Genomic DNA, 27357 nt, shown 5'->3' with positions numbered 1-27357 from the left:
GGGAAATTTGCCAAATTGATCCCTAACATTATCATAAAAAACTTTTTTAGTCCTTAACATTTAAAATTTGTCAGAATAGTTCCTAACATATAAATTATGAGCCAGTTTGGCCCTAATGCTCGTATTTGTTCTTTTTTCCGGCTAAAAATAGCACACCGACATAATTTCAAGGACAAAATTGGAAACATTCGGTAATCCATAATTTTCCACCATTCTCTTTCTTTCTGATGGCAGCTTGCATAGCCAGATTCCTGGAATTGGCTCAAAGGTTTTTGAGTTGGGATCTGACACACACGACCAAAAATATTGAGGATGAAAAGAAACGTACTGGTAGTGACTCTGATAGCATTGGTGTTTGTCAATTCATCATTTGCAGAATATTCCAGAAATCATCCCAAGGATAACCATACAAAATCGAGTCAACAAGAAGAGGATCAAGAACTAAGAAGTGCTCGAAGAAGAAATAGAGTTGGCAGTAGAAGAGGCCGCAGCGGAGGAAGAAGATCAGGAGGATCATCAAATTGTGACCCTCTTTATTCATATTTATTTGGAAGCTGCGGGCATGGCCTTTCTCAAGGTCTTCTGGAAACAACCCTTTCCTGCCTAGGCCAACTCCCTCTCCCCGCCCGACTCCACTGTGGCCGCCAATTGTGCAGCCTTTTCCTCCTCTTCCTCCACTCATTCCTTTACTGCCACCGCTACTTCCTTCCCCTCCACCTGCAGTGCTACCACCACTGCTCATACCTCCACCACCACCCATATCGCTGCCTCCACCCGTAGTCCCTTCACCGCCACCGGTTCAACCATCACCGCCGCCTGTATCACCTTCACCTTCACCCCCACCACCTGCAATTCCTTCCTCGCCCCACCATCCCCATCCCCTCCACCACCTTCACCATCACCACCTCTGCCCTTACCACCACCACCACCCTTGGTCCCATCGCCACCCCCACCTTCACCATCCCCTCCTCCGCCTGACCTCCCCATTATTTCCCCCCACCACCACTAGTTCCTTCCCTATTATAAGCTTCCAGATTCTCAAAAACCTTTGAGCCAATTCTAGGAATCTGGCTATGCAAGCTGCCATCAGAAAGAAAGAGAATGGTGGAAAATTATGGATTACCAAATGTTTCCAATTTTGCCCTTGAAATTATGTCGATGTGGTATTTTTAGCCGGAAAAAAGAGCAAATACGAGCATTAGGATCAAATTGGCTCATAATTTATATGTTAGGAACTATTCTGACAAATTTTAAATGTTAAGGACTAAAAAAGTTTTTTGTGATAATGTTAGGGACTAATTTGGCAAATTTCCCATAGAATAATAACGGAAACATGAGAATTTGAAATGGGTTGACTCTCTTGACCACGTTGTCATGTGGAAAAAGCCATCCGTCCATCATCCAGCATCCATGTGACTTTCCCTCGCTGTCCTGCCCCACCCGACTCACTACCATTACTCTTTTCTTATGCTCTCTGTTGAGGAAAAAACACAAAACGAAGAACCACAGAGAGGAATTTAAAAAAAAAAAAGAGTTCACTTTTTCATACAGCTAGTAATACTACTGACTACTGAACCATAATGGCGGATCTGCTTACTACTATTAGTACTTGATTTTCCTTATACGTTAAAACTCAAAAACCGCTGGTTCTTCTATTGCACCTATTCAGTTTAAATACTACTGCCAATTGCTAAATCACTTCTCATTTCCCATTCTCAGAAAAAAAAAAGTTGAAATTAATCGTATAATCGATTTGAAGATGCTTGACGGTTTACTAAACCGTGGCTTCAGCTCCAAATGGTATGTGCTCCCTTACCTTCAATCCGATCTCTATCCGTATTCATAGCAATGAGCTGAGGTTTCAGAAAATGTTTTATGTTTTTTTAGGTGACGTTTATCGATTTTTTATTAATGCGTGTTTTAGTTAAGTATTTTTTATTTGTTTTTTTTTTCTTTTTGTGTGTGAAGTAAATCGCTATTGAAGGCAACTCGGATGAGGATCGAAGTGGTGAGGAAGAGAGCGGAGGCGAAGCAGAGGTTTTTGAAGGAGGATCTTGCCAAGCTGCTTGCTAACGGTCTCGATATCAATGCCTATGGACGGGTAATACTTTTTTGTACCTTTTATTCTCATGTTTACTTATTTTCGTAATAGCATAAATTTGGTTGATTATTTTTTCTTTTATTGGAACTTCATTTGTTGTTTGATCAAGCATTAGTTTGAAAGATGATTTATGAATTTGGAGCCTTAATAGAGGGATTAGTTGATGTTGGAAATCTGAAATTGCTCTTTGTTTATTATCAGGGTATATTCAGATTGACTTGTAAAATTTTTTTTTTGGTTCTCTTGGAGTCAATTAAAAATTTTGAATTTCTAGCGGTTACGTTGTAAAATTTGTGCAGTGTCTATTGTTTTGGCCGCATCCTTGTTTTTGAAGAACGAAATTAGGATATCAGGATTCAATTTTGTTTCACCTTTCTTAGAAAAACATGCAATTTGTGGTTTCTTTTGTTTTGGTGGATTGTTTCTGTATTAGGTTCAGTTAAATTGATTGTGTGTGATAAATTGTGTCTAAAACACAATATGAAGGCTGCTAATCGAAGTAAATACTTGACTTGTGTGATGTAATCAGATGAAGTTGCCAAGTCGTGGCTAAATAGGTACAGTTTAGTTGCTTACTGGAAAGCATGCCTCTTGTATGGTTTCCTTGGCCGCATAATGCGAGTCCTGAACTAATGAGGATGATTCTGCTGCTCCAAGGACGAAGCTGTGAAATTAAGTACTGCTCATAAAATATGTCAATTTTGAGATTTAAAGGGATAATGCGCAGATGCTTTGCTCTGCCAACAAGCTAACATGGGGGGGCATACCTCATTTACAATGCAATCAATGCAATAGACTAACGATAACCAGTTATTTAGTAGCTCAATGTTGCCAAAGTTATGCAAACAAGTGGACCAAGATCTTGAAACTACTTAGCTATACATGTCAGCATTGCATACAATCCAACATTGTTTGTTTTTGCCCACAAGGGTAGACCTATGCATGAATTGGGAAATCTAGCAAATGGTTTATCCATCTGTACATTCAAAACTTGTACTTCTTGCAAGTTATTCATGATATTCAAGAATTTCAATTGTGTTGCTGCTTACCATATTAATTCGTGCTTTACTGCATAATTTGAAAGGAGATGGATCTGTTAATTATATGACGCAAGTACACTGGCATTCAACTTGAAATTTTTTTAGTGGATACTGTCCCATTGGCATGCTTAAGTATTGTGTTCAAATTTAGAAAGGGATATTATTACTTCTTGAAGTGGTTTTTGTCAGAGTTTATTACTTCAACAAGCAGTGCCTCTACCAAGGATTGATGTATAATGAATTTTTGCATGTGAGATTATGGTGAAATGAAGTAAGGAGTAACAGATATTTATCCCCGTTATCCAGTAGTTCAATTTTCTAGAGCAACAATCCAAGTTTCTCATCTGAATTTCATGTCACAACTCTTCCAATAATCCTTTAATTATGGTTATCTGGTAAATTAGAGTTAGAGATTGCATTTGTATCTAATGGGTTGATCTGATTGCTGTCTTTCTTGCAACTTGGGCACAGTGAATCCATTTGTTATTGCATGAATTAGTGAACTTCTAAGCATATCTCTTACAAACAACTGATCTTTTCTTATACCGTGCAGAGTATATAGTAAAATCAGTTGGTTATGGGTCTGATGTATCATCAGATATTTCCCAGTTACTTAAAATGAGTTGACACAAGTGTTTTCCTTTTGATGAGATGATACAGACAGAAGAATTTCTTGCTGGACTCAACCTTTTGTCCTGTTATGATTTCATTGAATACACGTGCGAATATATTCTGAAGCAGCTTTTGAGCATGCAAAAGCAAAGGTATCAGCTAAACTAAACTTCTCTGCCCTAAGCATGCAAAAGTAACTGTGCTACAATCTGCAGTTTTTGTCATATGAACAAGAGCTTGAAATTCACTAGAATTTATTGCAGTTCCTGCTGTCTTTACAAATTGGATGTTGTCTTTGATATAGTATGTGCATTTGCTTGGTTTTGTAGCTTACATGTTAAATTTAAAAGAAAAATCCATTGTGTTGGGGATATATGATCACAGGCTAGAATATTATGGGCAGCTATAAAGTGCAGCAGCAGAGATTTTATAATTTAGTGGTAGGATTTGATTTTGATCAGGCTGTATATGCACTCATCAATGTTCTGGCAAAACTTTCCTGCTGCAACTTTGCATAGATTAGAGTTACGCAAAAGAAACAAACATGCCAATGCGCTTTTGTTGATACATGATTTGCATTTCATGCGCACTTACTTTAATGGTATCATCTCGTGTCATTTAACTGGTACTTAGGTGGTACAGAAGTGTCCTTTTCTTGTATTAGGATTAAGAGGAATATTGCTTTTTCTCTCTTTGATAGGAAGTTACCAGGAATGATTAGGATCTCTGATCTCCTATTCTTGGAAGATGCTTCTTTTTAATGCTTTGTAATTTGCTAATGCTGTGAATTGTTCTCATTTCCTAATCACCGGATGACTCATTTGATTGCTTCTGAAGCTCACTAGTGGGACCAATCTTTAGTTTGGTTAAAGCTTTATAATTTGAATGACACAAATAGATGGTTTTATACTTTACAGGGAGGAGAAGAAAAGAAAGTTGAAAGTACATAATGAGGCAATGGCCCATAGGCAATATTTTTGGCAGAAGAAAGATGCATTATCACCTTAATGGGCTTCTCATTTAAGTTGATATAACGTGGTTGCAGCAGTCATCGAACCAATTCACAGTATTTAGGAGGACTACATATGTACTTGATTAGCTAAACAAAACATCCTAGCCAATTGAGCACAGACCAATTTTAAGTGCCAGATGGATTAAGGCAGAGTTTCAAAATAAAAACAACAGTGCATGTATACTCATTTGGTACAAAAAAGGTCAGTGACTTGGTGAAAACTCCATACTACTTTTTTGTTAAACGTTAAAATCATAATTTCAGGATCACCTTCAGAAATGTAGTTTGTTAGTAAAAATGTTGTATGCGGTGATATGTCTTTTCCTGGAGCCTCTGCATTTATTACATCTTATTCAAGGTCAAAACATCCTAGCTTTGTGTCCTGGTCAAGCTTAAAATTCTCTATACATTCTTCCCATTGAGATACCCGAACACAGTAGCATTTGTTTGATACTGACCATTTGATGGAGATGATTCATTGGATATATAGATATTCACTTTTAAATACCCGTATAAGAACTTGTTTTCAGGTATATTTGTATGTACTATTTTTTTTAGAACCAATGTAATTGACAAGACCAGTGGTCCAAAGAATTGAATGCTTCTAAATTGTCAATATTGGCGATTTTGAACAATTAATGTTGTGTGCATGAGCATCAGATGTCTCAATCCTTGTGTTGGGGAAGTTCAATCTGAAGGGTATCATGTAATAAAGAGACAACGTTTTCAGGCTTTTATCTTATGAAGTTCTACTCTTCTTTTTCTTCCTCTTCTTATTTTTTTAATATAATAAATCTCAAGTATTTACAATCTTCTTCCGAATTGTTTTCTTCCCAGAGAGTGCCCAGAAGAGTGCAGGGAGCCTGTGGCTTCTCTGATGTTTGCAGCAGCAAGATTTTCTGATTTGCCTGAATTGCGAGATCTCAGGAATCTATTTCAGGAGAGATATGGAAGTACTCTAGAATGTTTTGTTAATCAAAAGGTTATTCTCCACAATTAGTTGGGACGTTTTAGTTTCAGAGCTCTAGTTTTGTGCCTGACAGCTTGATTTCTGAATGATATAGTTTGTTGAGATATTGTCTTCAAAGCCTCCTGCCATGGAGAAGAGACTCCAGTTACTGAAAGATATAGCATCAGAGTTTTCAATAAATTGGAATTCTGGGGGCTTTGAGCAGAGGATGGCTGATCCACCTACACTAGTACAGGTATGTCACTCATTGAAATGAGATGGGGAAGAAAGACTTAAAATGTTAATTCTTTTAAAAGCAGCATCCTACCTAGCAGGGAAAACTAAATGAATGGGCTTTCTTTATTTATTTTTGTTTTCCACAAAATTTGGTATCCCGCTACATCTTCCAAAGATGGATGAAAGAAAGACAATTATATATAAACTGATCGTGTTTTCTGTGGCTGATGTCTTCCAGGCCAAACCAAATAAACATGGAAATTTCTCTGTTGCTGCTGAAGAACTTAATCTTCTTAATGGCAATGGAAATGTTGCAAAATCTGATGGACATGATGTTTCACTTAAAGAAACACGTGATCATACTAATGGTGGCCAGAAAATGCAGAGTGCTGGAGAGGGTAAGCATTCAAGAAGAGAAGATGGAAGTACTAATGTTGCAAAATATGATGTTTCACCTGAAGAAACATGTGGTCTAAGTAATGATGGCCAGAGAATGCACAACCGCAGGGGTACTAAGGAATCAGAAAGGGGAGATGGACGTGGAGTTGTAGCAAAATATGATAGGTATGATGTTTTACCTGAAAAAACACGTGCTCTTAGTCATGGTAGCCATAGAATTCATAAATACAGAGAGGATACAGATTCAAGAAGAGAAGGTGTTGCTGTTGCTGTTGCTGTTGCAACATCTGATGGGTATGATGTTTCACCTAAAGACCCACGTGGTCTAATTAATGATGGGCACGGAATGCGCAATGGTAGAGAGGATAAGGATTCAAGAGGAGAACAGTTGAACCTCCATTTCAGAGGAAGGTTGGGAAGTGGCACTGATAGACACATATCACCAACCAAGAAAGGAGAGAGTACTCCAAGACAAGTCAAAAATGACCTTTTATTTGAGCGAAGGCAAGAAGTGATGGTGGACAAACATGAATTATCATGGAAAAAGGATGAAACTTTGTTCAAAGCTGTAAAAGCAGGCCCTTCATCACGTAGGAAAGGACTAGACGATTTCAGTGGTGGATATTCAGGTCAGGATGATGGTTCCACTAGTATGCATGATGGGGAGAGCTCGGATGCTCCATCTCATGGAAAATCAGAAATGCCTTCAAGTTGTGGGGGATTTCCAGGAAGGAATGAGGATATGTCAGTTGCCCATGAGCAAGTCAGGGAGAAGAATATGGCAAACTCAAAGAGAAAAGTTCAACAGGAAGATGTAGACAGTTCAAAATCCTACCGGACTGCTCTACTTCCTCCACCGTACATAAAATCAAAGAGCAACCTCATCCCTCCATATGTTAAACCTAAAGACCATAAAAACAGACCTAGTAGAAAGTCTGAGCTAGCAGGTCCTTGCAGTGATGGGCATTCTACAGAACCTTCAGAGAATGGATCTAACAGGATTCAGATGGGGCCATATAATCCTGGCCATGAGGGACAAAATATTGGGCCTGGCAGAGTAAGAAGTCAACGTCATCGCGAAGATCAATATTATCAGGATGATAAAATAGCCTTGCCAAAACCAAGATCAATTAGGAGGAAGCAACACAAATCATCTTCCAATCATGATGACATGGCTCATGTTGAAGATGCTGTAGCTGTAAAAAGAAGTTCCAGTAGCAGGAGAAGGGACAGTTCGCGAAAGGGCTTGCAGATTTTGTTTGATGATGAGCATTCTCAAAAAGATGAAGAAGAGAGAATGATTGATAAACTTTTGCTACATTACAGTAAGAAACCATCAACCTATGGCGGTGGAAATATGAGAAAAGGCTCTCAAGCACATCCATCTCATCAGATAAGTAATGGTAGTGGTGAATCTTCTCATGATCGAATGAGAGATGGGCATGATTCGAACGCAGATGTCATACCAACCACCACTAGATCTATATCTTTGCCTCGTCAAGAAACGACTCAATCAGAGGCCAAAAAGGTTTTTACCCGTGCAAAGTCCTTTCATCCAGATGGCCAGGCTCGGCATGTGCATCCCAAGTTACCTGATTATGATGATTTGGCTGCTCGCTTTGCTGCACTGAAAGGCCGATAAAGAGCAACGGCTTTTGAAACACGCGAAATTGTTTGTGTTTACATCTCTATCTTTTATATCCATCTTCCCGCTGCCTACAACTGGCTTACTTCCAGGCTCGTTAGCTGCAATAGTTGGAGAAACCGAATTCATTGCTCAACCCTGATTGATTCCTCTTACTTATACTAAAGGTACAAGTACTTGCTCATTCTTGGTGCTGCCTCATTTTTCTATTAGTTCATCGCATGAGATGTTATACAGATTTGTGTCTAAAGTTGGTGCTGTGCCTGGTTGTAAGATTGTATCCATCTGATTTTCCCGATATGATGTGTTGGACGGAGACTAAGATGGAGCTTATTAGTTAATTCCTTCTTTTAGGCATCTACTGATCCTTGGTGTTTCAACTTATACCGCATAATTGATATGTTTAATATAGTCACTGTCTAGTACAGTTGTTTACATATCCAATACTTTGTTCCGGAGGTGTAGTGCGAGTGGGCTGTAGAAAGAGGGATGTTCACAAAGAAGGAAAAATGTTCGTTGCCCCAAATAGATCTCTTAATTGGTTGGTAGGAAATTAGTTCTTTTTGCTGGGAAGTTGTACGCCGTTCTTTTGTCACGTTCCCTAGCTGACCATGATGACGAGCTAGAACTTCCAAGTGCAGCAAGGCTGGCATGGTAGGGTGATTCTCGCATGGAAAATGAATAGGTTTTGTTATGGATCTGCGCTCGTAAGCCATTTCATAAGATATTTGGATTCCATAAGTGGGATTTGCCTGAGGCCCATTTTTTAATAACATACTGCTTCAGTTAACCTGATTATACCAGAATTTGAAAGTGAAAATTGTATTAATGGACAATTTAGTGTGTTTGGATAGCACGCACTTGTTCAAAAGTTATTTTCTTGCATCATAAATCCATCTTCTAATACACATTTTTATGTTTATAATAATTTTTTTATCTCACATATGTCATATCACCACTACTTCTACAGAAAAAAAATGAAAATCCTATTCAAAATTCCCAGCAAAGATTCCCAATTCCTTGTCACGAGCCCAAAGGCCACAGGTCAAGACTAAAATATGCTCAAAAAGGTGAATGGAGTAAAATAAGTTAAAGACCGAAGACAGCTTTGCCCGCCAAAATCTTTTGTCACCGTCAATGGTTCCAACAGCCCATTTATTAATTATTACAGTGCCATTCTCATTTCCTAACTTACGCGCACACAGACACAGAGTCACAGACTTGAACGCACACAGACACTCGGGGAAAAGAGATGAAGGGTACTTCCCAGGTAATAATGGGAGCAACACTAATTGTGGTTGTGAGCATTGGCATAGTACTAGGACTGGTCTTGGTCCTGTTGGCTCAGCTCTACTGCTCTCTTTTACTCCGCCGCAGACGGCCACTGCGAGCTTCCACTTCCAACATTCCCAACTCCAGAGCTGCCGCCACCTCTAATGATGGCTCCCCGGAACATGATCAGGACCTTTCGGGAACTCCATCTCTCAGTGCCTTCTATGCTCATGGCGTTCTGCATGCTCCAAGAAACTTCCTCTTCCCCGCAGTTTATGGCAACGAAAGCAATGAGGACCTCGAGAAGCAACGTGATTCTCAGATTCCTAATCAACAACCGACCTCTAGCCCTAATGAACTACACCGGCATGTCTTTTCTCTACCATCATCGCCTTCCTTTGTACCCCTGGCACCACCAAGACTCATTCATGAGGCACCTCTTGACAGTACAAGCACTCGCAACGATGAATTTTGTGGTGGGAGCAGCAAGGAAACTTATATATACATAAGCAATCCGATTTATGACAATGTTGGCAACAGGCCTAGCAGGGTGGCTACCCCATTTGAGACGCCTGATTCATCACCGTCTCGTCTAGACACCAACTGTTCTTCTGGAGAAGATGATAACGATAATGCTAAATCGACGACTGCGTCTAGTCCTTCCTCACTTCCAATGACCCCTCCATTATCTCCGATAAAAAAGCTTCCAGCTCAGGCATGTTCAATTTCTTTGAGGGACGCTCGTTCCCTTGCCACCTCCGGTAGTGATTCCAATAATGAGGGCATTTCGTCTTCATCAACTTCAGGGTCACCGTGTACTTCTCCTTCGTGGTAAAAATTTAGGTATCCGAATTCCCACGTTAGTTTTCCAGGTTAGTTTTTTCTACTGTTCACTATGTAGCTTTGGTCCCTTTCTTTCTCTTTTCGTCAGTGTTTACTTTGTTTAATGGAAACTTGTTATTGAATGAAAAAGATGAAAAAGGTACTCTTAAAAAGAGAAATCTGAGCCCTTATTCAGGCGAACGCTTTTGCCTCTAGGCTTGACCATGGCTCTTTTGCCGAGGCCACGCTTATATCCTAATCCAGAGTTGCCTTGCGAGTGTCCATCTCTTCGTCTAATAAGTACAGTTTTTGTTTTGTCTTGCCTACTTGTGTATATTTTCAAGAGGCAATCTTTTGTTTTACATAATCCAAGTACATTTCTACTGGCTTTGGAAGGAGACACCGAGCGCTTAATTCATCTTGTACTTGTGGGGATTGTAATGATGCACGTGAAATGATCGGTGGACCAAAGAACAGGCAACAAAATCCCTGTTTTTGATAAAACATCGTGTGCCGATTCCTATGAATTTGTGCCAATGTTGTATATGCGGGCTTTTGTCCACTTTGATGAGGATGCCTCTTGCCGTTAATCTCTAGGTATAGCACACCAGGCCCCAAGAAAAGTAGAAGCTTCATTGCCTGAGAGCACGAGAACTGATATATTTTTTTTTTTGAGTCCGAGGGCAGGGACTTTGGCCCTATGTTCTGTTGGATTCGAAAGATTTTGTTCCCCATGTAGCGATGAGATGTCTTTTAGATGAATTTCATGCATGTTGCTAGCTCTGCTAAACTCAAATTAGTGCTTCGATTGGTATACTTTCTTTTCGTTTCCTTTTTCTTTAATTTTTCCTTTTCTTTCAGTACGTTTTGCTCTTTGTCGAACTGGGTGCTTGACCCAATCTGCAGGGAGTGACTTGTAATCCTCGATAAGAGGCCCTGTTTTGTTCTTTGCACATGTAAGACTAAAGATCGTTGCAAGGAAGGGCAAATAATGCCCATTCACAAGATGAGAAAAGGGCCATCATAACTAGGCAGAAAACTTTGATTAATTAAGAAAAATGGGAGAGGTCATAGGAAATGTCCAATTCTCTGTTACAATTTATTCTCTTGTTTATTATTGAAACCTGGCTCTAATATCATCCATCATATTCACCGAAGATTAGTGCTCGACTTGGAAATTAATGTTATGCGCACAAGTATACAAAGCATCCAAAGCAATCAAAGAATTTGTAGCTTTCAAAAGTAACACATGAAGATGCAGGAACAACCCCCCCCCCCTCCCCCCTCTTCTCTCTTCCTCTTCTGTCCCTTTTATCTCCTCAGGAAACAATGGTATTGGACAGCAGTTATGCACCACGATGCTAGTTTTAGAGTTTCCACCAGTATCAGTGAGTTTTCGCTTCTTGTGAAGGGACCTGTAAACAGTGTCATGGCAAAGAAACCGCATTAGAAAGATATACTGAACTTTTAACAAAAACAGGTACTATATAAATACAAGGAAAAACTAGTAACCTAGAATCATATTGGATGCCGAGTAAGAAATAAAATGTGCTCCCGTAAAACAAAATTTCTATTATGCCCCCAAATCTATCAACATATGGAGACTCACCCAGTCTCACTTTACAAGTTTCCTTGCTGCATTGACTTCTTTTAACTGTTTCTCATATTGATGGATGAGATGAAACAACTAATGGGTCACAGAAGATCACTACAAATAGTTTTATGGGGTATCAATTATGACATTCTAAACATTTCATTGAAGAATGGTCAACTCACCAGGGGGTTGTTTTCACTTCACTTCCATTTACCTGTTCCCCAAGTCCCAACATTTCGCGTCCACTACTTACACCAAATGAACAAGTTTATTGCGAAAATTCCCACTGCCAACATTTCCGAATCTTTCTTGTCCTGTGTCTAAAATTTCTACGGCGCAGACCCAAGTTTAGCAAATTTTAAAAAGTACTTTCAATGTTTAGATTAGCCTCACAAGCCAACCAAAAAAAAAATTGACTTCATTACAGAGTAATAGCGAAGTTTGCAATTAATCTAAAAAGGCCTCGTCTGCCACTGAATTTCCTCGACTTACCATGAAGAATGACCAGCAACATGAGAGATGCACAATATTAGGCTAAAAACTTACGTTTTCCTACAATCATGTTTGTCTTCATCCAGAGCAGCAAAAGAGCCCTCTTCTCTGATCTGCAGATCTGCTTTGCAGTTTCATTCCAGCTTGTCGTATATGGACTGCCTTTGCCAAACTTTTGGCTGCAAATGTATGAGCATTAGTCAGCAGCACCAGGCGATTCTACCTCGCATGACCACCGGCTTATAATTTAATGCCTGGTAATATGTATGACATATTTCATACGTATTTCCAAGATGCTAGAGAAATTAGTGAGAGAAATTACCTATTTCATAAAATAGCTCATTCACATTCTGTGCAGTTTTTGCTGAAGTTTCAAAGAATAGCAAGCCATTTTCTCTAGCATAATGCTCCCCTTCCTGAAAGTTATTAACGAATGGGAGAACTTTCATTCAGTTTAAAATCAAGGAAAGGGCTTTGAGGGCGTGTGAAGAAGAGGGAGGAAAACTTATCAGATAGAAAAGCATGCTTAATAGACGGACAACAAATGTCTAAATAACTATACCAACAATCATCATGAAGCTTGAGTAAAATGTTCTAACCAAAGAAAGAAAGGAAATAATAATAATAAGAATAGTAATCATAATAGGACTTTTGGATGCTATCCATGTCTACTTGAAATGAAGTGAAGCTATTGATTGGAAAACCAACTACAAGTACCTCATTTTCCACCGTTCTGTCTGAACTTAAGTCGGCCTTGTTTGCCACCAAAGCCACAATCATATTGGAATTTCCTACAAAAGTATATGATGAGTTAAGATGAAAGAACTTTCAACAATCAAAAACATGCAATAATACCAAATGTAAAGCAATTAGATTCCAAACTGCTTCATATACTATTCAGTTTTGTAATGCAGACTGCTTTCACGAAATTCAAATACTGTTCGATTTGTTTCTTTGCAAAACATTTTGTCAGGAAAGGTAAATAAGTTTACAAGGCTGGACAAATTAACGAAATAAAAAAGTGATGAAAGATTGGTTCTGACAAACGGGGCTATGTCTCAGGGTTAAATCTTCCTCTCTTTTGATGAGTAGCAATTTTGTGCTGATACGTAATAGTTATACTTGGGCGTTCCTGAGCCTTCCCACTCCAAAAGCTAGCTCAAGAGGTAAGGTATTTTCCTCAACACTTGCACACCTGCACCTAGTCCTTTCACAACCAATGCAGAATAAACGCAGTAGTTTTGTACTCGTCAACCCTCTTCCTTTCCGGGGTTTTCTTTCAGTCAAAAGGGAAACTCATCGTCGGTATAAGTTCCAATTTCTTGTCAAGAAAAGAATAAAAGCAACAGGAGAAAGGTTTGGAGATGATCTTACCGTGTCGCTGCAGTTGTTGAACCCACTTTTTGGCCCGTTCAAATGAATCCTGAAGCCACAATTTCAGCACATGTCAGTCTAAATAGTAATTGCTAGTCAGTGATGTTATCAATTATATTCAGATTAAATTCCCACTGGTTTCCTCGTGTTCTTTTCAACTTTATGTTCCCCTCCTCTTCTCTTCGGAAACAAAAGGGAAAATCCCATTAACTTTGACAATGTCAGTACTAGTTAAAATTGCATCATCTTTGATAATATCAGTACTTGTTCTTCTCCATAAGTGCAATCAATAACAGAAAAAGGGTAAAAAAAGTGAGTGCCAATACCGCGTTTGTGATATCATAAACTATAACAGCAGCAGCTGCACCTCGATAGTACATTGGAGCTAAACTATGATAACGTTCCTGTCCTGCTGTGTCCCATATATCAAATTTTATGGTAGCTTCGTTGAGTGACAAGACTTGAGTAAAGAAGGCTGCTCCAATGGTTGATTCCTGAACGTCATGGTTAAAAGCTCACTCAATGGCGTCAAAAGACATAGTTACAATAAAGAATGAGATAAAGCATAATTGAATGAACTGTACCTCAAAATCATGGAACTGGCCTTTGACAAATCTTAATGCTAAACTGGTCTTCCCAGTCCCCATGTCCCCAAGAAGCACCTAAAAAAAGGGATGAATAGGTTAATTCTGCAGCATACCTAGTCAATTAAGTATACAACAAGTTTTCTTATTGTGCAGTGCAGAAGACCAAGCTGAAGTAGAGAATTTCTCGGGCAAATCATGACCAGACGAACTAAAATTACAGTAGATAATCAAAAGCAGAAAACCAGAGGGATCGCAATACACATAGTAAAAGAAATTGAAATTTCAGAACTTCAGTGAATAAAATTCGTGAAAATTTCAAACTCCGGGAGGTATAAGAAGAGTTTTAGTGATCATCCCAGAAACATCCGGCAAAGAAACATAATAAGATTACTGCTATATTTGAAACATGAACTGCATGAGAATCCAGTACTAGCAGTAAAAGAGAAAGGGAAGACATACCCACCAGCTTGGATTGTATATTCTTGTTCCCCGTTGGAGCCATCAACTCGGTTATTTCCACCACCGGAAGAATTTAGTTTACAACAAAAGAACAGAGGAATCAATCAGGAGAGGAAGATTTACACTGGTAATCCTTGTACAGCAGTATATTCTTTTGGGGGGACGATAACCAAATGTCTAAGATTGGTTAAAGAAACCACGGATTTTCCTTAACATCTAAGTAGTCGAGCTAGCCCGAAGTAAGCACAACGCTAGAAAACCATCCCTGTCCCTATTAGTAAAATTCAAAAGAAAGAACGTTAGGTAATGAAGCTCTGTCGTTGACTGGTAAGTTTTGCTGATTTTGGTTTGCTTAGCTAGAGGCCACGTCATCAGGCCTCTTTGTTCTTCTCTATCACGTAGCAAAAGGACATGGTGGTATTCAAGATTTGTTGTGTTAATTTCTTGATTTTGGTTAATCAGATTTTGATTTAATAATCAAGGTAGAAGTTTCATAACTTTTATTTTATATACTCCCTCTGTCCTACTTTGATAGTCCTGATTGTTTTTTTACACAGTTTAAGAAAAAGCAGTTAACTTTGTTGGAACAATCAATTTAGGTAGCTATTTTCCTAAAATACCCTCACATTAATTAGAGTATAAGTTTATGAAAACTTGAATTGATGGTAAAAAAAGAATCAACTCTCATTAAATGGGATAGGTTTATAGTAACAACAACTAACATTGAATAAGGGTATTTTAGAAAAATTAAAATATAACTACATTCTTCAATTGGAAACTAGACTATAATTTGAAACAGACAAAAAAGAAAAACATGACTATCAAAGTGGGATGGAGGGAGTATACTTTTTTGTGCTAGGAAGGGTCATAAACCCTTACTTTGTGGCACCTGCCGACATGTGGAGACCCATGAAGTTTCATGACTTTTGAGCTTCATAACTTGGCATATAACCAAATTCTCAGTTTTGCACCTGTCCAACAGAGAGAGGGCCTTGGGCCTTCAACCCTGGTACTATGTTACTTTATCCCTCAAAGCGGCTTTGATGCAAGTTTCCAGAAGAGACATGGCATTTGTATGGTCCACGAGAGCAAGGCAGCAGGTTTTCCCATAACTATTGATTTTTCTACCCAGAATACTGCCACTCCTCGAGCTATTTAATCTATGTTTGTTGTTCCCGTCCAAAAACCAAAACCCCACTTTGAAAGGAAACCAATCCAACGTTCTTCAATTCAAATTGCAGTTTATTTACAAGATTCTAGCACCTTTTGAGTATCAACAACTTGAGAAAGTAACTAGCTTTCAACAACCAGACTAAGCCATTTTATTGGCTTCGTTAATCCTCATCCAGCTAACGCGAGGTAAAAGTCTAAAAACGCAAAACCAAATCCATTTGAATTGAATACTAATTTATCATGGCCGGGTAACGTAGCTGCTGGCCGGCCGCTGCATCGGTTGTCTATCAGAAAGAAAGCATATTTTCCTGTTTGGTTTTGATGGCTGATTTGGCGGTTAGTGGTAAGGATGAGTTGATGGCATCTTCTATCCATTTCAACAGGTCCTCCATTGTATATGATGATGGACCATGAGCTTAAGGCGGGGTCCGGTCCCTCCCCTCTGTCAATGCCTGAGCGAAAGGTGGAGGAGTCCAAAATTATATACTGTATTCAGAAAATCATCCCATCCCATTATTGTTATTGTTATTACTCCTAAGTCAAGATGAGCAGATTATAAAAAAGAAAAAAGTTGTACCACACACACTAGTGTGGGCTCACATTAATTAAAAGAAAGAGATGTAACATAACCTCGAATTAATTTGCTAAGAATATTCTACAAATTGAGAAAATTATCTGCATGACGTTGACCACCACCGGGATGACAGGATCGAGTAGTTTCTAAAAGCTTTTTAATCCCTTTCTTTCAATTTTTTTGTTTCCCATTTCTTTTGTTGTCTTGTGTGATTAGTGAACATATGCATTATGGTTTCACTTTCACACAGTTAGAGTGAACCTCAAAGTCAAGTGATAATTACGGGTTGAAATCGTTAATTACGTTTAGCATCTCCTTTCGAATGGTCGCCCGCTGGGAGATGTAATCTGAAGAAATCGTTAATAGAAGAATTAAATCGTCTACTACTTTTATGGCTCTATACAAACCCCTGGTGAATGTATGAACACTTGTGGTCTTTTTAACGAAAAGATGGGGAAAAAAAAAGTTTGGTAATGATCCATTGATTGATTAAAGTGATATTTAGGGGTGGAAACCAATTTAATTAAAACCAAACATCTATTCAAAATTGTGTGATTATTGTAACAAACTTGATTTTGTGTTCAAACTTAATTTGTTTATTTGTCAAGCCAAACTCGAACGAATTTTTATCCAATTGAACTTGCGTCGAGGCATTCGACTAATTTAAAATCTGTACAGTTAAATTTCAATACTAAACAAGCTAAGTTCAAAACCGGCTTTCAAAATTTATCGAATAAAAAATACTATTTAAATTTGACTTAACTAATTGATTCAAACAAATTTTCATCGAATCAAATTCAATTCGAATACGAGTGAGTTTAATTCATCTTTTAAATCTGACCATATCTACATAATTAATCTGAAATCTGAATTTCCACGTAGGCCAGATTGTTTGCTAGAAGAAACGCGTGGAGGTGATGGACAATCTACTAGCGCGAACTGTGGACTGTTGCTTATTCTGGTAATAGACAGAGAGTAGTATTGAATAACTATTACCCCTGGAATTGATAATTCATAATAGTCTTTGTTGATAGAGAGAGGATCATAGAATCTAATACGTGTTCGCAGATCCAAACATGATGTCCCAGACGGAACATCATCTCTTCATGGACCAATCTCCCCATTGCATTCCCACGTGCTTGCTTGGATTTTGTTCCTTGCCTTATAGTTACAACTGGTGTGTTAATTAAGCCCAACCATGGTTAGTAACTAATACTAGTATGTGGGCTAAATTAAAATTACTTCACTAAACTTTCAATGTTCGTTAGTCTTATCCTATCCTAACCACAATTAGGTGTCACCTGTATTTCAAAGGGTCACATCCGATGAGAAGTAGAACGCAAAATATGCTAAAATTACCCATTGCACTCACAATTCGCAAATTACTCCCATGCGTCTTATCCCTCCATATAATTGGCAGAAACGGGGGTCTTGTTTGGAAGTCAAATTTTTTGTCATGTTTGTTTGCTACAAGTTTTTTAAAAATTTTAATTACAATAATCTCAAAAAACTTTTTAAAATTTTAAACTATACACTTCAAAATATTAAAAAAAAAAAACACACTTCAAAATTTTTTTAAAAAACTTCTACATAAATTACAGTAAAGTTTTAGATAAACACTCAAAAAACTCACCTTTCAAACGGGGCTGGGGTTTATGCAGTGCACTCGAATGCGAATTCTTTTATTAATAAAAAAATTCCACAGATTGCTTTACTCAGCGAACCTTTGCTTTGGCAAAAACAAATCGAATATGCACTCGCTCCAAAGAAATTTACCTAATTAATAATCAATGCACAGAAGTACCTCTCGGCTGAGAGATTAGCATGACTCTTTTTATCTCTATGGACCACTTAACTCAATGTCCCATGTCCCAACTATCTTTGGGCAATTTATGCAGGGAGTGACAAGAATATTGGCAGTGTGAGACCTGTTTCGATACGATGAGATGGGGTCATCTGACAAGTACCAGTCGAGAGGGGCTGCACTACAGCTCCATTCCCGTTCCCAGGGATGGGAAGAACGTTTGAAGACCAGTACTCTAGTTCTGCGCACAAAAAGCCAAGAATGAAATCAACAGTCGCCCCTCCCTAGAAATGCAGACCAATCAAGAAAAGTAAAACGATAACGAATTTTGAGGAGGTAAAGTGGAAAATCCACTAAAGAGAGAAAAAAAAAAATGAGAAATTGATAAATAAAAGAAGAAAAAGAAAGGAGAAAGGGGCCACACCACAGCACTTGTTGATGGAGATAATTCCTTTTTGTTAGTATTCTATTTTTTTTTTTCCCCCACCCCCAAAACCAAAAGGGGATAAACCTTTTTTATATTTGAGAATCAGATCTCCTCTTCTTATATCATATACACCACAACAAGACTCTCTTGCCATATGGTTTTCTTCCATTCTCTCTCTCTCTCTGGTAGTAATTAAATGGCCTCCTCCCACCACCCCCGCGGCCCAGCTGGCGGTGGCATCACGGTGGAAACCACAACATCCCCCAAGAGTGCCAACGGCCAGAATTCTTCGTCTCCAAAAGGGCAGCAGCAGTGTCTCTGCTCGCCCACGACTCATCAGGGATCGTTCAGGTGCAGGTTTCATCGCTCCAATTCTACTGCCTATTTCAAGAGATCAAAGTCCATGCCTGTCCATCACAACAGCGCTTCTCTTTCTCCCAAATCGGTTGAATCCACATGATCAGGGAGCCCTTGTACTAGTATTAAGTCCTCAATCAATTAATTGCCTCCTTGTGTGATATGCCTCTGTTTTTGCATAAACTTCTTGGCAATTTCATGAAAAAAAAAGGGCAATATTATATAACTGCTGCTTTTTCATGGAGCCGGCATATATATATATTTATATATATATATGTGTGTGTGTGTGTATGACTTTTCTTGTATATTCTTACGTCTAAGATTGTTGATCAACCGGCAAATATTACCCTAGTTGCCTTTTTACATCCTCGTTTCAGTTTATATTTTTCACATTCTCAGGCATGGTTATTATATAGCACAGTCAGTTTTAATATGGATCCTGGATTTCTGCATGAATTCTTTAACTGCAATCTCCGTGGAGTCGGATGTTAAAGGTGGAGTACCAGATGCACGCACTTGGGATCCACTTGCCAGTTTGGAGGTTTTGTAAAGTACGACGATGGATTTTGTCCTTTATTTCCACTTTATGTTATACTACTACTAACCTCGATTCAGATCCTCTCCGTCGTGTGTGCCTCCCCCATAACTCGACAAGCAGCTTCCTTCGCCTGAAGAGAAATTTCATTATTTAGCTGTCATCGCACACCCATAATTGCATTTAATTTATTAGTTGTCTTTCTCGTTTCTATCTAACTTCTGATGATTATTTTAAAACGGAAAATTCTAACGCAAGGAGCCATCGACGAAGAAACCTCTTTACATTAAAATACAGGAGGAGGAGTCCATCTCATGTGCATTTTGCTGCACGTACAACGCAATCAACAAATTTAAGAGGAATTGCAACTAATATTTATTATGTTTATATATAAGTTAGAATCTCAAATTATTTATTGTGTTTTTTAAATTAATATTTTAGAAAATGAAGAGATGTGGAGGTTTTATTTATTTATTTATTTATTGAGGAAATGGAGAAGCCCCACATAAAATGGATGCCACCATCCAGCACTTAACCAGCTTCCGTTCTAAACGATGAAAGTCAAAAGCTTAATGAGATTAATGCGCCGTGACAAGGCCAATGGGGTAAAAATTAAAAAAAAAAATAAAATAAAAATTCTAGAGCAGGATCAGGATAACGATAATGATGGCATGGCAGCCGGTACAAATATCTGAAGCAAATAAATAATAACTATTGCACCTAAAATTCACTTGGCAATATTCTATATTTATTGATAAATGAATTGAGCGAGTGGTTCCACTTCCATCAGGGTCGGTATGGGAACTTAATTCATCTTTACGTTTTTTCCCCTGGCCATGTTAATGATTCAAAGATATCCCACAGGGTTGGTTCGAGTTTCTTAAGCGATTGGAGGAGTGGATGTGGTAATTAATTGATGGTTGCAGCAAATAAAAAAACTTAAATCTCTTTGGATGTCACAATCCATTGGATAAAGTTCAATTGAATTAGGTACATGCTCAAATCATGCCCGATAGAGATGTCGTAATATCCTAGTCATTTGATACCACCTTTTTCTTTCTCGTTTTCCTTTTTTCCTCCTTGGGGGAAAATACGCCAAATACTTACTGGTCCTTAAGAGGATAAGGTGAGATGATTTAACGTCAACCGTATCACTCATTTGGCTTCTGCATTTTCGTCCATTTGCTTACAAAGCCAATCAGTGCATTGGGTTTGTTTGAATATAAAAGATGACTGAAAATGTGTTTATGATGCAATTTTTTTTACAGTAATGATAACATTTTTATAACTTAATCTATCATAATCTAAAGGTGATAACATTATTATAACCTAATCTATCCGAATCTGGAAAGTTAGTAGACCAAAAGGGTGCTCTAATAACATTCTTGTAACGTAATCTATTCTAATTTAGAGAAAAAAAAAACATTCTTATAATGTAATCCATCTTAATCTAGGGGGCTAGTAGACTAAAGGGGTGCTTTGACACTTCTTTTAAATTTTTTTCATTGTAAGTAGAATTTAAACCCTCACCTATGGTTCAAAGAGAAACTTAGTACTTTTTTTTTTGTGGTCACTAAGCCAAAGTTCAGTGGTTGTTTATGATGCAATCGAAAAAGTTTTTTTTTTTTTTTACCGTCCAAATAAACTCTTTGCTTGACACCTCCATTAAATTCTAGTTTCCTAATTTTACCTAAAGAAATACTAGCATTTAAGGAGAGCACTCTGGATTGTCATATCACCGCTCTCCACTTTGGAGTATTTAATGTCTGGTGCGTCATTGGGAACTTTTTTTTTTTTTTCTCATTTTGGGAATTATTTTGCTGGACAAAAGTATATAAAAAAAAAAAAGAAAACGAATGACGGCCTTTTTCAACTAGTAAAAGGATAAGGGAAGATCAGCAAAGATGACTGTCTGGCGGAAATGAGTCGAATTGCCGCAGGTTTGTTAGCGGCTGACGTGTAGTCCGATGATTATCACTTGACTGAATACTCCGAGGAACCCGCAAAGTAGACGCAAACTCATTTGCAATCCAAGCCGTGGACTCAATTGCAGCGTATGGATACTTGTTTGAGATCTTATTTGATGGACTAATTTTCAAGCCTTTGTATCCTCCATCCGTATCTGGATGCACAAAATTTTATTCAAGAGACTAAAATTCAGTACAATTAATTAATTTGAAAGTACAGCAACAAGCATTTGGTTGAGGATCCTGGGGATTGAAGGAACGAAGTGTTTGGACAGAGGCAGCAAACTTGTATACATGATAAGTATACATGATGATATAAATCTCCATCCTGTGAACCACAGAAATGTTGTTTCATTACATGTGAACATCCTCGGACTGAACTGTATCCTTTCTTCTACTCAGCTTCCAAAACTCCTGCACAACCTCGCCCCCCACACATATTTAGCCTGATGCTGTCTGCACCTAAAGGAGCCTGGATGATGGGTGGGCGAACATAGGCATTGCAGCTTCGCCACGTTTGCTCCTCCTGAAGATTCAGACACTCTTGTTGTTCTTTGTATATAGTCATCGATCTCACCAGATTCCAGGAAGCCACGCCTTCTCCTTTGCACCTCCAAGTTCCTCGAGTCTGCAAATGAACATCCCCCGTCCTGATGGCACATCTTCTTGCTTGAATCCTCCTGATATCGTTTTCTCTTCTGTTCTTGCTCTTGTATTAATTTGCTGGTAGCTTATCATACGGTTTTGTGAATTTTGACGTCGTATATAGCATAGGAGGGATGTTAGGAAGTTTCGGGTGCCAAGTAAGCAAGCTGATTTGTCTTTGTCCGACGAAATGAGTCACAGTTGCCCGACTCGCTGAGCCATGGCCTGATAAGTTAAAACATAGTTGTAAACTTGTCCTGACCCACTACCACAGTTGCTTCTAGGACTAGATAATCACTTCTTGCGTCATAAATGCTACTTACTAAAACTGTGTAAACTTGGTTTTTTCATTTCAGTGTATATGAAACTAATGATCCCAAGTTTATCATGGAAATCTTTTTAACTGCAAGAGTGAAAAGTCTCATAATTGCCTGAATGGACATTCTTTTACAGCGAAAGGAAAAAGTTTCTTCTTCTATGTTTTGTTGCGACTGTCTAGGGAAGAGCTGAACTTTGAGGGGCCAATTATTTGCCAGCGAATCAAACCAGGAAGGTTTCTACTTTCTCATTAAAGCATGATGTAGGGGAAAGTAATTCTATATTCGGAAAGGCATTGGACATAGTCTTCTTTTGGTGGTTTCCTTCGCAAGTGTGATAGTAACAGGGACTGATATTGTGTTGGATCATATGTATGTACACGAGGGCGGCTTTTTGTTTAAACGGCCTTTCTGGTTTAGGGGACAGGGAGTGGGGTGATGCTGATGCAGTTCCTAGTCAGGGGTTCCATAAAAAGACACAGAACTGATGCCGTTCCAGGTAAGATGTACTTGCTCTTTACCACACTTGACTTCTTGGTAGGTCACATTTCACATTTTGAAGTTGCCCCTGCAAGTGCAAGCTAGTAATGGGTCGAGGATTGTTCAGGTCTTCTTGTAGAGCAGAGAAAATCAATGGAATGCAATTAGGAAATCACATCATTTTGGGTCAAAAATTATCTGGATACAATGGTTTGTTGATGCCCATGCACAATATCTTTCTTGCTCTTCATATCAGATAAACCAGTTCCTTTTTTTTTTGTTTTGGATGGCTATGTAAAAAGGAGTTCTGTAACGAGATACACATTATATATACAAACTTTAGTTTCTTCTAAAGCTAGGATTTGGTCACCTTTTAGCTACAATTTGCCAAATATTAGCCTCCCCTTCTCTTTGGCAGAATTGTAGGCCTGTAGCTGTCTAATCTTTACAGTTCTTAGATGCATATGCCTGAGTAAGACTGGACGGGTGATGTCTAATCTCTAATCTCTCCGGTGATCTTAGTCGAGAAGGATTTAAGTAATCAAATTTGTTTTCAAGTTACAATTATGCAACATTGTAGAAGGCAAATCCTTCGACGGGATTACTGCTACCGACTCTTCCTTAAACATTACAGAATTTGGTGGCTTCCTTGTATCAGCTGGGTCTCATTTGTGTTATTCATCGGCCCAACACTAGAAGTCTTTCCCGGCCCATCATCTGTATAGTAGTTTTGTATTCAATCCAGAAACTGTGAACATAAAAACTTGCCCAAGGTTCTTGCAGAGACTGGCAACCACCAGGGTGCCCCATCTGTCACATGGCTCTGTATTCCCGAATCCGAGCCCGTTCTCAGATGGCGCTTTCCATTTGCGATATGACACAGAAGCCCCGTTCTCTAGTTCCCCTTGTATTTTTAACACCCGAAAAAGGGGAAAAAAAAAAAGCAAGGAGGCAACAGCCACCAAGTAGATAGGACTAAACTTTCTTGACTTAAAGAAGTCTGATGCAAATTCTTAATCCTGAAAATTTTTGAAAAGTTTGCTTACGGAATGGAGCCTCAAAGATCTAAACGACGATGCCTAACTGTGACTGCTGCAAAACTCGTACCAATCCAACATCTGGAAAGCAAGCAAGCATATGCCATGTGGTAGATGTTACAAAAAACTGAAAATTAGGTACCAAGACCATTTTCCCCTGGTTTATTTTTGTTTTTGTTTCCCTTTTCTCTTCTCCGTGTGGTGTCGCAAAGAAAGACCTTTCTTTTCTAGTTTTCTTTGCACTAACTAACGAGGCAAATTTGGAGTTGGAGGGGGTATTATCACTTGGCTGACTAATTTGACTTCTAGAAAAATGAAGTGGTCGATTCTTCAACTAATGTCCACGTCTTACCAATCATACCGTCCCACCTTTTCCCACTCCTCTTCCCCGCCCCACCATCATGGCTTCCTTTCTTCCCACAGGAAATAATATTCAAGCGAGTCTGGGTCAAATGTCAATGGAGCCGGCAGCCGCGTCAAATTATAGACACCGTGCTAGTTTGGCGCGTACCTTTTACCTCACTCCTGCTCCTCTCCAGCTGGTATTTCCCAGAACCTTCATTTTCTTGTTTTTGCTCTCTAACCAACTCCGTACCCACGCTCCCCCCCACGTCCATACACCCCAGGTATGGATACATATGTATATATATATAGGACCTCCCGCACTTTCTTCATTCGTCCTCCCATCCTCAGTTTCCCATTTCGCCAATTCTTTCAACTTTTCTTCCCTTCAACCTCACAGACAATTCAATCTTTTTTGCTCCCCTTTGGAATACTACTCTGTTTCTTCCAATTATATACAGGATGAACTCCGCCAGATCGTTTGCACTTCCAATTATCGGTTTCATCATGTTGGCGCTTTTTGAATTGAGCCGTGGACAAAGCATCACGGCCCCTTCCCCTGCACCGATCGGCCCTCCTTCTAATGATGGTGAGTCCCTTTTCCATATTCTTCGTCTTCTTCTTATTAAGTCCTGATTGATATGGTAAACGAATATCAAGATTCGATTTTTGCCTTTTACTTTTAGCATTTTTCAGCTACTGGTAGTTGTTGTCTGCATAGGCTCTAAAATTTTTTTTTTCGTGATTGGAGGTGTTGGTAATTAAGTCTTAATATATTCTTAATGGTTTTGAATGCAGGCACTGCAATTGATCAAGGTTTTGCCTATGTTCTTCTACTGGTGGCGCTGGCTATTACATACTTGGTTCATTGAGCTTATTCTTTCTTCTCGGCCCCAATTCTTTTTTTTTTTTTATAGAAATTACTAGTAAATTCTTTATGTATTTTCTCCATTTGTTTGGACGGAGATATATATCATTTTTTGTACTTCTGTCTACGCTTGTAAAGAAATTGGTTCTGAGGTATAATTAAAAAAAAAAAAAAAGCATTTCTGGCGATAATTGTCGTAATTGTTTTTGGAGAAATTGCCCAATTCCTGACGATGAATGAGTTAACTAAGGCATCAACAAGGCTTCTTGGCTATTCAATCAATGATCAAGAGTTTCAAGTTGCTCTCTTGCCATTTTGGTGGACACTTCTGTTAAATTTGTCAAGAACTTTAATTCATTCTGATCGTTTTATACCTTGGAGCTCCTATCTTAATGGCTGGATCATTAGATAGACGTTTGCTCTACAATTTCCTTCAGCACATGAATCAAAAAGAGTAATGCACTCCTAATAGTTGGGTGAACCAACAGTCATCGCACGTATCACGATGCTAAAACTAAGTTGTTAATCATAGAATAATTATGTGACTGTCCATGATCAGTTGATTTGGTTTATGTAAAATCCTGAAACCAAATTGAGAAGTGTATCGTATTTATCGACGAACTAGGAGATATGACAAAGTTGCATTTCGCTTGTTGCCTTGAACAACAAAAAGAAACAAAATTGAAGATACAAATGCAGCAAAGCAGCATATGCGGGTGACAATTTCAGTTACAGGAGTCACTGGTTTCTTAAAAAAGAATCAAAGATGTTTTATTTATCTCCGCAAGAAAGTTTGTACAAGAGATAGGGGAAAAAAAAAACCGCTAACTATTTACACTGCTAAAGCATTGAAATGACAATCCCCATCCCAAAGCCCAGGTCCCAACCCTGCATTGAAAGAAAATACGATCTATGGGCTCTTCAACCTCCAAGCAAAACACGCAGCTACTATCCTGAAGAACCATACCCCGTCTTCACACCCTATCAAATGTATTCCGTTAAAATAAGTTGGACTCTCATCTCAAAATCAATTGGCAATCATGGAGTGGCTCAAAACCTTATATATATGGCTGGCAATTCTTAAAATATCAATCTGGGATATTCAACTAACACCCCTCGCAAACGTGACTTGACAAATGGGTTTAAACTAGAGCAAGAGCCAAGTCACAGATGAAATAAACGGAGTAACAAACAAACCCACGAAATGACAAACAAACACAAGGCCCAACTCTGATATTATGTTAAAATAAGTTGGACTTCTGTGTCAAAATCAATTGGCAATGAGTGGAATGACTCAACACCTCATATATATATATATATATATATATATATATATATATATATATGGATAAAAATCTTTGGTATATTCAACTAGCATATTCAGTCATCGCTTGCATAACAACCATAAAATGAAAGAAAGCAGAGGAATACTGCTTCTTCCCCAAATTAAAGGGTGCCAGGCACTATACCACGTAATCGTCTCAACAACTTGAGAGCAGATTTAACAGTGAAGTTACCAGAAGCATGAGCAGCCCAATAAGTGCCATCTTCCTGATCAGCTAAAGGCACTAATAGCTCAGGAGTAGCTTTTCGTTAATTCCTTTACTTCTCTAGTGCATTTCCTACCTACAGGCCATCTCCACTTGCCATTTGATATACACTTAGCCACACGATCAGCTGAAGAAATTCCAAAAAAATGCAAGAGTTTCATAGAATATTTCTAGTACAAATGGTCCACTCAGTGCCAACTTTCGTACCAGAAATTTATACTTTTCCCGTTTCCAAGAACCTTCCCAATGTGAGGTTGAGCCATAGTTTTCATCTGCAAAATCTTTCTCCTTTCCCACGAGCAGTTTCAAGGTATTTTCAAGCACCAAATGATGTATTCCTGAGCAAAACTGCACATACCCACTTAACCCATAAAGAATCTTATTTGCTGCAAATATTCCATGTGACCTTTAACGCCAAGCACCTATTCCATAATGTCAAATCAACAATACCCAGTCCTCCCTCATTTCTTTTGGGGCGCACTGTATTGAGATTTAATATCCCTGCACCAAAGGAATGCTATCAATCTTCTTTATCACCGTCTTGCTTAATTTCTGTTCCGTCTACAACAGGCCTACTCTTCCAAAACATGCGATTTTGAATGTGCCAATTCACCACTTTGATAATTAGTTATTCATCTTGAACATTAGCATTCTATTGTATGTGGTTTGAGCCCCTGGAATACCGA

The 27357-nt window shown here is 38.6% G+C and overlaps 3 protein-coding genes and 1 long non-coding RNA gene across 5 annotated transcripts; 3 read left to right on the top strand and 1 right to left on the bottom strand.

Moving 5' to 3' along the window:
• The first annotated feature begins 1392 nt into the window (after positions 1 to 1392).
• Positions 1393 to 8430, top strand: LOC113695122 (uncharacterized). Its single transcript, XM_027214098.2, has 6 exons — positions 1393 to 1800; positions 1969 to 2101; positions 3802 to 3905; positions 5603 to 5747; positions 5830 to 5970; positions 6190 to 8430. Exons 1-6 carry the CDS (start codon positions 1760 to 1762, stop codon positions 7990 to 7992), a joined length of 2367 nt encoding a protein of 788 aa, XP_027069899.2. The 5' UTR covers positions 1393 to 1759; the 3' UTR covers positions 7993 to 8430.
• Positions 8431 to 8561: 131 nt separating this feature from the next.
• LOC113695123 (uncharacterized) lies at positions 8562 to 10657 on the top strand. The gene has a single exon (XM_027214099.2). The coding sequence runs from the start codon at positions 9248 to 9250 to the stop codon at positions 10100 to 10102; it is 855 nt and encodes a 284-aa protein (XP_027069900.1). The 5' UTR covers positions 8562 to 9247; the 3' UTR covers positions 10103 to 10657.
• Positions 10658 to 11096: 439 nt separating this feature from the next.
• On the bottom strand, positions 11097 to 15030 carry LOC113695124 (ras-related protein RHN1). Of its 2 annotated transcripts, none has more exons than XM_027214101.2 (8): positions 14600 to 15030; positions 14134 to 14211; positions 13876 to 14043; positions 13550 to 13598; positions 12893 to 12966; positions 12498 to 12591; positions 12230 to 12354; positions 11097 to 11504 (listed from the first exon to the last, which is right to left on the bottom strand). In XM_027214101.2, exons 1-7 carry the CDS (start codon positions 14636 to 14638, stop codon positions 12254 to 12256), a joined length of 603 nt encoding a protein of 200 aa, XP_027069902.1. In that variant the 5' UTR covers positions 14639 to 15030; the 3' UTR covers positions 11097 to 11504; positions 12230 to 12253. The 2 variants fall into 2 exon arrangements, with proteins under 2 accessions (XP_027069902.1, XP_027069904.1); XM_027214103.2 differs by having other exon boundaries at positions 14596 to 15029.
• Positions 15031 to 24654: 9624 nt separating this feature from the next.
• LOC113694869 (uncharacterized) lies at positions 24655 to 25263 on the top strand. The gene is made up of 2 exons (XR_003449495.2): positions 24655 to 24842; positions 25052 to 25263. It is a non-coding gene; the product is annotated as an uncharacterized lncRNA (long non-coding RNA).
• Positions 25264 to 27357: the final 2094 nt, after the last annotated feature.

Source organism: Coffea arabica, chromosome 6e (assembly GCF_036785885.1).
Source record: "Coffea arabica cultivar ET-39 chromosome 6e, Coffea Arabica ET-39 HiFi, whole genome shotgun sequence".
Lineage (NCBI taxonomy): Eukaryota > Viridiplantae > Streptophyta > Magnoliopsida > Gentianales > Rubiaceae > Coffea > Coffea arabica.
The sequence above is the reverse complement of the archived record's forward strand: the minus strand, read 5'-3'. Positions and strand labels throughout refer to the sequence as shown.